This window comes from Lepidochelys olivacea, assembly GCF_965140295.1.
Source record: "Lepidochelys olivacea isolate rLepOli2 genome assembly, chromosome: 5".
NCBI classification, from domain to species: domain Eukaryota; kingdom Metazoa; phylum Chordata; order Testudines; family Cheloniidae; genus Lepidochelys; species Lepidochelys olivacea.
The window spans coordinates 89,351,439-89,364,069 of record NC_140415.1 but is presented as its reverse complement, the minus strand read 5'-3'; the positions used below and the strand labels follow the sequence as shown (position 1 = coordinate 89,364,069).

The following is a 12,631-nucleotide window of genomic DNA, read 5'->3' as shown; positions in this document are numbered from 1 at the left end:
AAGAAATAAAACAGCTATGAGTTACATTCCCTCTCCCTGTGCTTTGTGTCTTTTTTTTTGTTTGTTTTGTTGTTGTTTTTTTTAAACAAAGAAAATGTGCTAACACCTTAAGTTCTTTAAGAGTACGGGGGGGGGGGGGGTCTGAGCCAGAGCAGGTAGGTTAAAAAAAATACTTTGAAATTTTGGGGAAAGACTAGAAATTTTACTGGCACAGATTAGAACACATTGAGTTGAATTGTTGACCAAAGTTTCCAAGGGTCAGTTTGATATGCAACTTTCTCCAGCTTATGTAAATCTTCTCCAAACTATCTGAATTTCATGAGTCTGTAATATTGGATCAAATATCTCAATCTGTTTCTTGGTATTTCAGCATTTCCACTTCTGGTCCCAACTAGGATCAGAAAGTGCAAAAACACAATGTTTTTCCTTATCTTTTCAACTTTTTCAAGCCGCAGCATAAAAGCTTTAGGTTCATTTTGAATTTCAAAGGTTTGTGTTGTATCTCTATCACTCTAACCCTGTTTTAGCAAAGCACTTAGTTATGTGCTCAAGTCCATCCCTATTTAGTGAAGCACTTATGCACATGCTTAACATTAAGTATGGACTTGAGTCCGTTTGAACTCAATGGGACTCCTCAGTGTTCAAAGACTTACACATGTGCTTAGCTTTTAAGGAGAAGAGCCTTGATAGACAACTTACAAAGAAAGGAAGGGCTAACACTGTAAACTAGTGCAGATAAACATACTGGTGCTTAGTTCCGGTCAGCAGCGTGAAGGGGGTGAGAATGTGCATTCGGGGGTTTAAGCCTCATTTTCAAATTGGAATTTATGGACGAAAGGATGGAGCCATTTCGTGTCCGAGTGGGTGAAGGGAGAAGGTGCCAGTCATAGTGGACAGAGTGGAAAAAGGTCCAGAGATGAGTGGCTGGAAGACATCAATATGGAAATTTGCCATGAAGTTTCACTGGAACAAGGAGGGCAGAAGAGAGAGACTACAGTATCAATGAAAGCAGATGCCACAAGGAACATCCTGCCCCTATCCAATACAATGGCAAAAATCCCATTAAATGCACTGGAGCCAGGATTTCACCTCACGATGTTTAGAGCTTGCAGGAGGTCAAGAGCTTACATATGATCAGGACAAAAATGAGAAACCAGCAGAAACATTTGAAGAGAGGATGGATCTAGTCAGAGACATGATTAATTCTTGTACCAGCATTTGGAATAGACGGAAGGGGGCATGTGGCTTTGTGAGAGGCCAGAGAGGTGGAGGTTGCAGTAACTAGGGGAAGGCATCATCCAGGCCGAGAAAGGGAATTATTTGGTGGAGGGGTAGAGAGGAATTGGCAGATTTTATGGAAGTTTTATAGAAAGAAATGGCAGAAATAAATAGTTTATTTTAGTTGAACAATATGAAAGGATTTATACATCAAACCTTGAAGAAGAAATCATTTGCCTAACCAGCTAACACAGCTTATTTTGGCTTGTCCCACTTCTACACACTTAAATTTAGCCTTTTAGCTGTTCCCCCCCCCCCAAGAATTATTTTGGGGTTTGTGCTGGATTTTAAAATCCAGACACCTTTCAAGAAGAGAGATTCTTTGGTAAGCAGTCAAAGCAATTCTCAGAGCATAGCCTTTGAGAAAGTATGTGGTGTGATCAAACAGGCCAAACTGGGGGAGGTAGGTATGTTAGATAGGGGGAGGAAACTCTCAACAATTAAAGAGGAAAGTCTGTCGATAAAAGCCTCTCATGTCATGTTTATAAAGATATTAGCTAAGGTTGAGATGAACTATGAAGCATTTAGTTGTAGCTCAGGTTAACATGTTGCCCCAAACAGCAGAGCAACAAACCTTAATCAGAGCTGGGGAGGTGGTGAAATACTAACTGTGCTTGAAAGGGAAGTAGCTAATCAAAATTAGAGCTGGCCAGAGAACAGTTTTGTTTTGAAACAACTTATGAGGTTTTGAAATCTGTCTTCAAAAGGTTTGTTCAATCTGCAATGAATGTTTTCACAAGGTGGAATTGCATCACATCCATTTTTGAAGCAAAAAGGTCAGATTTTCAATCTCTCTCTCTCCAACCAGTGTGGACAAGAAGCTTTCCTGTCAAAGGTTTTGTCAAAATTGTTACCTTTTTGCAAAACATTTTGGTTTTTGCCACAACAGCCTATTTAGACAACCAAAAATAGTTTGTTGAGAACTTTCTGACCAGCTCTAATCAAAATGTTTCACACGTAGCAGAACCTAGCAAGTTAATTAGACTCCTAAAATAATGCTTCCATTATGGCTCAGGATGAGCAGCTAAGAAGCCAGCCAAAATGCAAGGAGATAAGAAAACTCATTGTCACTGTTTGAAACAATATCTTTCTCTGGTATAATACATTTATTTCTTTATACACTGAATGTGTGTTGTACATACCTTGGTAACAGAGATAATGTTGCAGTTGATGAGGTTCTGTTGAAAACAAGAAAATAATGCAAATTTAAACACATTTTGAGGGGTCACTTAGCTGGCATTTATAACATGAGGATTCAGTTTGCACAGACTTCTAATGGAACATCCAGGGTAAAAAGTAATTCAAAAGGAGGCTGCAAAAATGCATGCATATTTACCAAGTTTGTACATGCAAATAACTATTTTCCTGCACAATTATCCATTTGTCATTGTATGTTCATTTGTAAGTATGTTTAGTTAGGCCCCAGTTCTCCTCCCACTGAATTCAACAGTGCGACTTCCACAGACCTCAATGGATGCAGGATCTGTCCCTTAGTAAATGGAACCTCCGGCCCTAATTGTTACATTGCAAGAAAAAACAACAGTACTACAATGTAATCCTACCTCATCTGTGTCTGCTCCATTTAGGAAACGGCATGGAAGAGAATTATGAAGCATTCCAACATTGTTAACTAGTCAGGAAGGAAACAGAACAAGAAGAACTATATTTGGATGAAGTGCATAGTTTAGCTGGTTAAACAAAAGGTTTCTCCTTAAGATGCTTTTAAGCTATATGTGAAGAGAAATGCTACGTTAGTGACCCATTTGCTCCCACTGAAACCAAAGCCATTGATATTGACCTCAGTAGAAGCAAAACCAGGCTATTACTGGGTTTTTTAAATTCATTAAAGGGATACTTAAAAAATACTTTGTTCCTATTCATATCACTCCAGTTAGCTTTAACAAAAAGTTCATTTCTAGCGGCTTTCAGGTTCAGTGCAAGAATTCCACACAGCTGTAAAACAAATGCTGAAAATGAATTCATTGAGATTAAACAGGCAGAGTTACCACATAAAATGGATACTACTCAGCAGGTGGTAGATTGGCTTAGATGGTAAATAAATTACTGTACCCTATTAGAGAAATAAGGAACCCAGAGAGGGCCTTGATTCACCTCTACAACCTGTATAATAAACAACCAAAACCAGTTTATTAAGCAAGTGCACACTTAGTTTTAATAACGTCTACATGTTAAAACCAGCTGTTAGTGTCATATACATCATGTTCTAAAACAAGTGATGCCAATTTGTAGTTCCATAGTAAGCTGCAATTACTTAAATGCATTTGTATTTATATAATGTATTATCAAAATACTCTTCAATTAATGGGTCTAATTAACTTACCCAAAATGCCAATTTCTAAGCCTTCAAGACTTTCTTCAATATTCTCATATATGTAATCTTTTGTAAAGTCAGCTTGTATGATCTTCACATTTCTACCTGTGGCCTGTGCTGTAATTAACAACACAAAATGTCTTTATATATAAATAGAGAGAATTGCAATCAGGAGGAATGAGCCAAAGAACTTGGTTCACCCTTTTGTATTGCACTCTGTACTACATGCAGCTGTTTCAACTCCCTTGCTTTTTAACAGTAATCAAAATATAAGCAAAAGGCACTTTCTGTAACACATTTTTTAAGGAAAATGTAAGGTCAGTTTCTGCTCTGAAATCTGTGGAGCGCTGCCCAAATATCAAGACAAAATTTAGCCCCCTAACTATAAATAATGCAAAATTTCTAACATTTCCCCCGATTATTTTAATGTTTATAAGAGAAGGGTTGCAATTTATTGAAAAAGAACATGCTGACAGATCTTTGATGTAAACTCTGTTTTATACAATTATTTAAAAAGTTTGCTTCTTTGTAAGATGAACATTTTAACAAGCAGAACTGGACTTGGCATTTTGGGTGCAGGTTGTGAAATAATATTTTGCTGCCTCCCTCTGAAATATAGCCTATTTGTGTTATTCATAATCACACCACTGTAAAATGGGTCAGGCTAAGGATTTTGGGAAGGATTATTGAGGCAACTCTTTGGGCAACACCTCAACTTTGACTCATTTTACATAAAAGGGAAATGGGAGAATCTATAATCTCTCCCCCTCCCCAACACCTACCCCTCCTCCTGCAAAAGTGGAATCCAGCTGCAGAATTCTGTCTCTGAGTTGTTTGATTTATATCCCGTTTACATTTTCAATACTGTCTTCACAAAGAAGAGAGGTTGACTGACTGACTTCACAAATGAAAGCTGAAATTCTCTGTTGGAGAGCTCAAATTATAACTCTGCTAACAAGGGGGCTCACATGAGAAATATTTACTACTAAACCTGCTTTCAGGTTTCATGATCATCTTGAACCTCCGACCAGGTTTGTTGAAAGATTTGCTAAGTGAATCTAGGACCAGTTGAAAGGCTTTCTCTTCCTCCCTTTCTTGAACGGTGATCTGAACACACACATTTGTCAACAATGGAAATGCAGAGACCATTTCAGGTGCACACAGACTCCAGAAAGTCTAGGAGCTTCCTTCGGTGAAATGGAAACTGATTCTATAGCTATACGGAATTGGACTTTGTATCTAACTTTCCTATGTGTTTCTTTTATGTCACCCGCTAGTGTCATCAGAGCTTGGCCTTTTGGTGGGGGGAGAAGGGAGAGACCCTAATTTCCCCAGAAATTGCAAGCTTCTAATTCCACTTCAGTTATCAGCATATCTTCAGATTTGGCAAGAGCTTGCTTCTTCTGTACATCTGAGCTCTGCTTGGGGCAGGACAGCAGGGAGGCTGTCAGGAAGCCAATTATGGCTCCGTGATTCTGCGGGCCGGACTGTGCCAGGCCTGGCATGAGTTAGAGAACCAGTGTAACGGAGTGGAGCGAGCTCCAACCTGTTCCCTCCCTGCCCCCGCCCAGTATGCTGTGGGGTGAAAATGGCTGGTGCAGGAGCCAGCTCCATCAGGTTTGTACCAGCTGAATCCCTGCACCTGAGTAGCACAAAGGAGCCTGAGCTAATTGCAGAATCTAGCCCTAAATGTACAGGGAAAGACTCCAGCAGCAGCACTTTTCCTCACCACAGTGAAAGTCTCGGGTGGCATGGAGCCGACAAAGCCTTTCTCTGCTGCCTCCCCTCTTCCGGAACCTTTCGCTGACAGACGTAGCTGCACACCATAGTGTGGAAAGGGACCCTGGCAACTCTGGTCAGCACTGCTGACCAAGCCATTAAAAGTCCATTTGGCCACAGCGGGGCTGGCTGGCTCCCTGCCAGGGTCCACGCAGCTCCCAGGAAGAAACTGGCATGTCCCTCTGGCTCAGGAACGGCCCTCGGGGCTCCACGTGCCTCTGCCCTGAGGGTCTGGGAGCCACCCAAGGTAAACACCGTCTGGAGCCCGCACTTCAAACCTCCTCCAGCACCCCAACCCCCTACCCAAGCTCAGAACCCCCTGCTGCACCCAAACTCCCTCCCGGAGCCCGCACCCCAAACCCCTGTCTCAGCCTTGAGCTCCCTCCTGCACTCCAAACTCCTTGGCCCAGCCTGGAGCCCCCTCCTCACCCCAAGCCCCTCATGCCCAGCCCCACCCCAGAGCCCTCACCCCAACCCGGAGGGGGAGAGCGAGTGATAGAGGGAGGGGGGATGGAGACTCAGAGAAGGGGCAGGGCAGGGGTGGGGCTTCGGGGAAGGGACAGGCACGGCAAGGGTGTTCGATTTTCTGCGGTTAGAAAGTTGGCACCCTATGTGACATCTAGCTATACATACTTTACACACTGCCATCCAATGGTTTATAGTATAAACATAGCCTTCGTTTTATGGTTTGATCAATGTTTTACATACACGACACAAAATGTGTTACATTAGGAGCCTAATAGACATAACGGCTCTACTTGTCTGCACAAACTCAATCTCTTTTTTTCTCTCGAATCTTATCTTGATTTTTTTAAAGGCCTTCCTGTCTGAATAGGTGGAAATTTCACTCTACATTCCAACACTGGAGATAAGTGTTTTTTTAATTCTGGATTTCTGCCTATGTAGAATGCCAATTCTGCAAACTCCTATGGCACAACTGTAATTCATGGGGCTGAACGTGTCAAAAGAGTAATCCTTTTCAACTCACTTCCTATACTGGAGGAGGAGGTGTTCGCTATTTGTTAAAGTACTGGACTGAGAATAAGGAGGTGTAGGTTCAATAACCAGTGCTGCCACACATTTATGTGACTGTTTAAAAATTAATCTCTGTGCCTTCGCAAAGTATTTCTAGCCATCAGTTGTGGATAATGATACTCATCTACCTCACAGAGTGGTATAAGAGTTAATGTTTTGTAAACACTTTAGGAACAGAATCCTGGGTCTCCTGAATCCAGTGCCCTATTACACCATGCTGCCTGTCACAGTCTTCTTCAGATTTAAACACTTACCAATTTCAGTGGCTACTTTCTGCAGTTTTTCAAGTGTTCTGCTTATCATAACAATATTTAATCCACGTTTTGCCAGCTACAAAAGAGGTGTTTAAAATGATTAAAACCGATGACATTCTGGTGATGAGAACATTAAATGACTTTTTTAGCTTTCAGCACTAAGCATTTTATTTAATATTTCATTTACTTTCAAGTACCCATCACTGTACTATCTGGAGACATGACAAAAATTAAAACCAAGCAACACATTAGTTAAACTGCTTATAGCAGCTGCACAAACATCCCCCTCCGTATATGATCCTGACCCATCATAACAAAACCCTCTGAGCGTCAACCTATAGCCAAACAAAAGATTTGCCAAAACAATGTCCCTTGAGCCCTTCTCGGAAAGGCTCTAATTAATTGACAGAAGGAGAGCAATTCCACCTGATATTTCCAATAAGGGGCCTTCTGCTGTAGAACTGACTTCCCCATTAATTCACCAGAACCTGAATTTGTTGACTTCCAGGTCACTCTATAATATTTCATGTTTTTCCAACATGCTTCCCTCCCCACCCCCACCCTGAGAAAAGGGGCTAAATGGGCTGTATTGAATAGTGGGAGGGTCCTAACTTTGGGATGAATTTTAAAAGGATTATATATTTTGGACTTCGGTTAGAATTTATATTATATAATATATATATCATGCCCCCAAAACTTGAATGAGAGAATTTTTAAGTAAAGTGAAGTAAATAAACAAGCAAGAGTTTTTGTGCACACAAAAGTACATCCATAAAAATGTAGACAAGAATTTAGGTTTGTAGATGCAAACACTTCTTGACATAAGTCTGTTTATAGTTGGTGAGGTAATGTGAAATAATGCAAAACAAATGGTCATATTCTCCCCTTATTCTTATGGCTTCTTGTGGTAATTTTAGGCCTAGCAGCAGTCAGTTTGCAGGCAGGCAGCCTAGAGTAAAGTGGGGTGATTTGTAGCTCTCTGTTTTAAGGAGCAGCCTGTTTTGTCTCTCTCTCTCTCTCTCTCCCTCCGTTTTTGGGGTCTTGTGTGTTATAATTCTGAAGTCTAAGAAATAAAGTAGTGTTAGGTTGCAACCTTCCAGCAAGAGTATTTTATGTTTTTATCTAACTTCTCTCTGTGTGTACATATATATCATGAACATAAACATTTCCACTCCCAATTAGAGCTTTGTGCACAGATTGAAAGGAGAATATGCCCCAGCTTGTGGAGTGTATGTTTTTAACAAGCTGAAGTTGCACTAGAGTTTGGGTGCATGATCAGAGGAGAGAGCTGAAGCTAGAAAGCTGCCCACAGAAGCAGGGAGGGGCGGAGTTAAATAAATGTGCACAAAGATAAGGTCAACTTCATCTGAAAGTACCAGGTTTTACTTAGAGAGTAAGAAACTAGTTGACAAACCCCACACACTGAAAAGGCATTCATTTCTGTAACTGACTCCCTGCAATGCTTTCCCCCCTAAATCTATTTGAGGGAAAGTTTGTCCCATTGAGCTTCCCTGAAACAACGAAAAGAATGTTAAGAAATAAGGACCTTTGTTTAAAAATTTGCTACATCGAGAGTATGAGGGAGAGTTGTCCACTAAATGTATTGGAAACAACCATTTGCATTTTAAGCACAAAGACCATTCTCACAGTTCTGAGCTTTTGGAGACTCTTACATAATTGTCCGGTGCCACAAAGAAACATGCAAACACTTAGACACTGTGGCGTTTTGAAAGCTCATTTTAAGGGCTGCATTTGAAGTACTCAGGAAGAGAACTCTAATTGTCTACGTACTGGCAAATTTCCCTTTGTCCACATTAGGCTTGACTCAAGCTGTTTCCAATCTATTCGGAAGGCAACGGAGACATGGTCGCTGTTTCCATGGTCACTCATTCCAAGTTGTAATTTGGGGACCATTTGGATGGGTTTTTTAAGCATTCAGATCCATGCTAGTAATATAAATATCATCATCAAAAACTGAGCTATTTTTCTGAACTTTGGTTTTAATAAATGCGTTTCACTTATTTTTATTGCAGTTTGCTGAAAAAAGTAAATGATAATGATTTTCATTGCTAAATGAAATGCCAAATTTCAGCCAAGAATAAATGTTTATGGCCAGCTAATAAAACCCTAATAAACAGTGATCATTAGACAAGAGCAGGAATCATTTTAGCTTCTCTATAGCAGGCTGGAAATGTGACGTGATGATGGCCAATTTTTAATGCAAAAGAGAGTTGGAAAATACCACTCTACTTGGGCTTGTATACTATGGCCTTTTCTGTATTGAGAAAATTCATTTTTAATCAGTCATGTTGAAGGGCAAAGTCATGTTTAACATTCTATTAGTAAAAACATCTTTGTTAAAATACTTTCTAAGACAATGCATTTTCCTAGTACAGACAAGGCCTGTGATGCAGCTAGAGAATAGAATTTCCCACTGCGGATGAGAGCAAGCCCCAGCTTCCAGCATTATGCAACATAAACCTGTTTGTATTAGGAAATCCTGACTCCCAGTGGTAAAGGATTTAAATGCTCATGAAATTCTGGGGTTCCTAAAAGGCAAGATCATCATGACTACTTCCAGCAGTGACAAATGTCTAAGCATGTTGAAACAGGTTAATAGAAGGCTTAGGCACGCATTGTAGTGTGCAACAAAAGACTTTCACACACATCAAACCAGTAAAAAAACCACTATGCCTTATAGAGCATTTTTGCAGCTTCCAGAATGAGCCAAGTTTTCAAATAGCTAGAGCCACATGCAAAACTGCACAGATTTTGGGCCTCATTTGTGCATGTTATTACTGCCGTTGCACACACAAACTGGCCATACTCAGACTAGATCATAAGAACTTAAAGTTGCAGGATTATGATTTATGGAACAGTTGTTCTAGATTTCTAGACGTTTGTAAAAGCTATTAGATTATTTTTTCCTAAGGTCTATATAGTGGGATTTTGGGCAGGACTGGCATCCCCAGTCATTTTTTTTTTCTTTTAATTTCTCGCGGTTCAACCCTGTGAGACCTGTCTGACTCAAATCTCTCAACAAATATGTGGCCCAGAGGAAGTAGGATAGGAGAGCAGGATTGCAAAAATGAAGCTCACCAAAAGGAGAAATGGATTCTGCAAAACTGCTTTAAAATGTTTCTTCTGGTTCTACTGCTAAAACAAACCTAAAATATTTGTGTCTGCAGAAGGATGTAATGGGAGACTCCTGCAACACTGTAAAATAGTGAATCAACTGGAATAGGGCAACTCAAGCCATAATTAATTTTCACCAGATTGTAAATAACAGGCTAAGTTTTAACAAATCACACAAAGGTTTTCCCAAACACCACAGCTTATATTATATGAAATTCCTCGCTCTCAAAAATGATCTAATGAAACCCTGATTTAAGCAAATCAACCTTAAATGTTTAAAGATATGAAGCTATTAATAAACAAGAAAAGTTGTAGTCAAAAATTGCCCTATGCTTTCACTTCAGCTCAGCAAGTTCAGGGTGTTCAGAAATGCTGAGCCACAAGCCTTACATAAATACGGGTCTTCATATTAGCCGAGCAAACTAGAGATGCTCAGCCAGTAATACTCACAGAAGTCTGTCCCTGGACATCATTCCAGGAAGATAGAAGTGTCAAGCCTGTAAATTGCCAAAGGCCAGTGCCTTGACATGCTAAAAGTGCAGCGTAATGGTACATGTAGGTACCAATGCTAAAAGTGCAGCATAGTGACTTCATAGGGGCCTAAGACTTCACATAATCCCAGCAAGCTGTGGCTGCTGAGCCAGTAATTCTCACAGAGACCTGTGCCTTGAGATCAGTTTAACAAGTCTGAAGCCCTGACATCAGCCCCCAAATTAAAGGGCCTCACAGAAATCTGTTCCGTGAAATCAGCCAGCAAGCTAGAGCAAGTAACCTCAGAGCGGTCTCTGCCTTGATATCAGACTAGTCAGCTTGAGGAACTCAGCCAGTATTGTCACAGATGCCCAAGAAGCTGGAAATGCTGATTCAGAGACCTCATGGGAGTCTGGACTTTCACATCAGCCCAACACGCTAGAGTGCTCATCCAGTGGACTCACAGAGGCCTGAACTTTAATACAAATCCAGAAAACTATACATGCTGAGTCAATTGCTTCCACAAGCCCTGTGACATTAGAAAGCTATAACTGTCATGCCAGTAACACTATGCCTTTACATCAACCCAGAAAACTAGATATGCTGAGCCAGGAACCCTCACAGGGGCCACCCCTCACAGAGGTTGCAGATGTCTTGAGGCATCTAGATAAACTTATGTGTAGTGCTGGGAAGAGCAGGTGGTCGTGGTACATGTAGGTACCAATGACATAGGGGAAAAAAGTAGGAGAGACGTCCTGGAGGCCAAATTTAGGCTGCTGGGAAAGAGACTGAAATCCAGGACCTCTATGGTGGCATTCTCAGAAATGCTTCCAGTTCCACATGCAGGGCCAGGTAGGCAGGCAGAGCTTCAGAGTCTCAATGAATGGATGAGATGATGGTGTAGAGAGGAGGGGTTTAGATTTATTAGGAACTGGGGAAACTTTTGGGATAGGGAGAGCCTATACAGGAAGGATGGGCTCCACCTAAACCAAAGTGGATCCAGACTGCTGGCACTTAACATTAAAAGGTTTGCAGAGCAATTTTTAAACTAAGAGATGGGGGAAAGCCGATTGCTGCAGAGGCGCACATGGATCAGACAGAGACTTCTCTTAGAGGAGAGTCGATTGATAGAGATTCTCTAGGTTTTAGTCAGGAGGAGAGGATGGAAGAGAATAAAGTATGGTCCAGATCAGACAAGAAACATTCACATAAAGAATCTGCACATCAGAAAAGGGCAGACAAATAAACAGTGACAAGTTTTTAAAGTGCTTGTACACAAATGCTAGAAGTCTAAATAATAAGATGGGTGAACTAGAGTACCTCGTGTTAAAGGAGGATATTGATATCATAGGCATCACAGAAACCTGGTGGAGTGAGGACAATCAATGGGACATAATCATTCTGGGGTACAAAATACATCGAAGGACAGAACAGGTCGTGCAGGGGGTAGGGGGGAGGCACTATATGTGAAAGAAAATGTAGAATCAAATGAAATGAAAATCTTAAATGAATCCACATATTCCATAGAAGCTCTATGGATAGTAATTCCATGCTCTAATAAGAATATAACAGTAGGGATCTATTATCAACCACCTGAGCAGGACAGTGATAGTGATGAAGAAAAGCTAAGGGAGATTAGAGAGGCTATCAAAATAAAGAACTCAATAATAGTGGGGGATTTCAATTATTCCCATATTTACTGGGTACATGTCACCTCATGACAAAATGCACAGACAAAATTTCTCGATACTTTAAATGACTGCTTCTTGGAGCAGCTGGTACAGGAACCCACAAAGGGAGAGGCAACTCTCGATCTAGTCCTGAGTGGAGTGCAGGATCTGGTCCAAGAGGTAACTATAACAGGACCGCTTGGAAACAGTGACCATAACATAACAACATTTAACATTCCTGTGGTGGGAAGAACACCTCAGCAGCCCAACACAGTGGCATTTAATTTCAGAAAGGGGAACTATGCAAAAATGAGGAGGTTAGTTAAACAGAAATTAAAAGGTACAGTGACTAGAGTGAAATCCCTGCAAGCTGCATGGACACTTTTCAAAGACACCATAATAGAGGCTCAACTTAAATGTATACCCCAAATTAAAAAACACAGTAAAAGAACTAAAAAAGAGTCACCATGGCTTAACAACCATGTAAAAGAAGCAGTGAGAGATAAAAAGGCATCTTTTAAAAAGTGGAAGTCAAATCCTAGTGAGGTAAATAGGAAGGAGCATAAACACTGCCAAATTAAATGCAAAAATATAATAAGAAAAGCCAAAAAGGAGTTTGAAGAACAGCTAGCCAAAAACTCAAAAGGTAATAACAAAATGTTTTTTAAGTACATCAG

General features: G+C 40.6%; 1 protein-coding gene across 1 annotated transcript in view; it reads right to left on the bottom strand.

The window, feature by feature from the left end:
- Positions 1–12,631, bottom strand: part of HSD17B3 (hydroxysteroid 17-beta dehydrogenase 3) — a 28,042-nt gene that overhangs the window by 8,317 nt on the left and 7,094 nt on the right. The window contains exons 3-6 of the mRNA XM_084629087.1: positions 6,679–6,754; positions 3,620–3,727; positions 2,841–2,908; positions 2,421–2,456 (exon numbers count right to left, since the gene is read on the bottom strand). Of these exons, the coding sequence (XP_084485213.1) occupies positions 2,421–2,456; positions 2,841–2,908; positions 3,620–3,727; positions 6,679–6,754 (288 nt within the window). The remainder of the gene's footprint in view (positions 1–2,420; positions 2,457–2,840; positions 2,909–3,619; positions 3,728–6,678; positions 6,755–12,631) is intronic.